Source organism: Haplochromis burtoni, unplaced genomic scaffold, assembly GCF_018398535.1.
Source record: "Haplochromis burtoni strain Fernald_Lab_line unplaced genomic scaffold, NCSU_Asbu1 Contig_26, whole genome shotgun sequence".
Lineage (NCBI taxonomy): Eukaryota > Metazoa > Chordata > Actinopteri > Cichliformes > Cichlidae > Haplochromis > Haplochromis burtoni.
Window position 1 is genome coordinate 1,141,399 of NW_024582387.1, and position 1,771 is coordinate 1,143,169.

At 38.9% G+C, this 1,771-nt stretch overlaps 1 protein-coding gene across 4 annotated transcripts in view; it reads right to left on the minus strand.

Moving 5' to 3' along the window:
* The window catches only part of rnf207a (ring finger protein 207a), a 19,946-nt gene that overhangs the window by 11,822 nt on the left and 6,353 nt on the right, over nucleotides 1-1,771 (minus strand). For all 4 annotated transcript variants that reach the window (XR_006054185.1, XM_014332253.2, XM_005917844.2 and 1 more), the window contains exons 3-5: nucleotides 1,149-1,281; nucleotides 576-720; nucleotides 138-219 (exon numbers count right to left, since the gene is read on the minus strand). Coding sequence is in view for 3 of the 4 variants with exons in the window: in XM_014332253.2 (XP_014187739.1) it covers nucleotides 138-219; nucleotides 576-720; nucleotides 1,149-1,281 (360 nt within the window). In the remaining variant the exon portion in view is untranslated. The remainder of the gene's footprint in view (nucleotides 1-137; nucleotides 220-575; nucleotides 721-1,148; nucleotides 1,282-1,771) is intronic.

Sequence of the window (1,771 nt, forward strand, 5' to 3'; positions counted from 1 at the left end):
AAGAGAAGAGAAGAGAAGAGAAGAGAAGAGAAGAGAAGAGAAGAGAAGAGAAGAGAAGAGAAGAGAAGAGAAGAGAAGAGAAGAGAAGAGAAGAGAAGTTCTGACAATCATAAATTTTATGCAGCGGGTTCACTCACACTTGCATGTCCCTGAAGCATTTGATGCAAAGCATAGACTTATTCTCTGTAGAGAATAGGATGTAAGGTTCCTCGTGGAGAGCTGTGGAGACACAGACGCCTTTTAACTTCAGCTCACAGGAGTGCCAGAGTTAAAGTACTGCTATTCTGTTATTCTGGTGGGCCGTATGTAACAAGTAAGGTTCATAATACAGACACAGGTTGCTGATTAAATTTAAAGACCACACTCATACTGACTGGGGTGTTAACACCACTCCTTTTTATGCTGCTTTTAAAAATTACCCACTACTGCGTGTGAGAGTATGATTAACATGTAGCCAGGAAAATTCAGCCACAGCGCTGGAATAACTACAGTTCTTATGAACATGTTTCTACACAGGTGTAATTGAGCCTCGTAGGTGAGTAATTCTTCTGGAGTAAATTACAGGTGGCACTCACAGCATTTTCTGTGTTTGGCTTTGGTGCGTTTGGCCAAGGACACAATCTCATGGTGGGAAAACATTCTGGCCTTGTGTGTCAGCTCCCTGCAGGTGGCGCACAATGGCTGGCTGCAAGTGTTACAGTAGTACATCACCCCTGTGTCCTGTATAAATAAGAATATTTAAGAATGTTTTAAAAGATTTATGAATATGTTTTATATTAAAATTTTCACTGTTGTACTCAGTGGTCATTTAGACTTTAATTCAGAGAACATATATTATAGGAAGAATGTGAGCAGCATTAAAATTGCAAATGAAACATCAAAAAATTAAAACTGAAAAGCTGAAGTGAAAAATTTTGAAGTTCTACAAACACTCCTGCAGAAATTAAGAATTCAGCCCCTTGAACCCAGGAGGCTATTTACTCCTGGGTTCAAGTGAGCTTTGAGGCCATTTACTGCATGCCTTTCTCCTGGCTTTCCTGTCATAATAAAGACTAAAGAATTGGAAGCCTTTAAGAGAATGCAGGTAATTTTCTGGTTATCCATGGGCTTATTTAACATGAATTAATGTTGGTCTGTTAGATCAGTACCTTTTTGTTGCTTTCCTGGTCACAATTGGCACACTGCACCGCCTCCTCAGCATCTGCATTGTTGTCAACAAGAAACTTCAGAAGACGGTCCTCTGGTGGGAGGCTATTATTCCCTTTTACTATAGATGGGTATCTGTGGCAAAGACAAACAGCTTAAAAAAATATGTTAAGAGGAATCATGAAAGTTATCTACAAACAGTATTTTGTGAATTTTCAAGTTCACTCCTGCTGGGAATCACTAAAACAATAACGACACAGTAATATGCAGCTCATCCACTCATAACATATAGGGCATTCTAAAAAAAAATGCAATAAAAAAGGGCCTGACTGTCAGTCTATATCAGAGAATAATTTGCTTTTCTAAACTACAGCAGACAGATTCATCAGTTTGCAAATCGTGACAGCGCTTTTACAGGAGGCTGTGATTCAACACATAGTAATTTAAAATCTGTATAACATGCAAAAGATCCATTCCATTTTGCACAAAATCTGCTAAATCAAAAATGTGGAGGTACCAACTGTGGTGACCCCTTGTGAATAATGGAGCATCTAAAAGTAGCTTTTAATGTGATGCAGCAGAGAGTAAACACACCCCTGTCACAGTGTTTTCTAAAACACTGGGG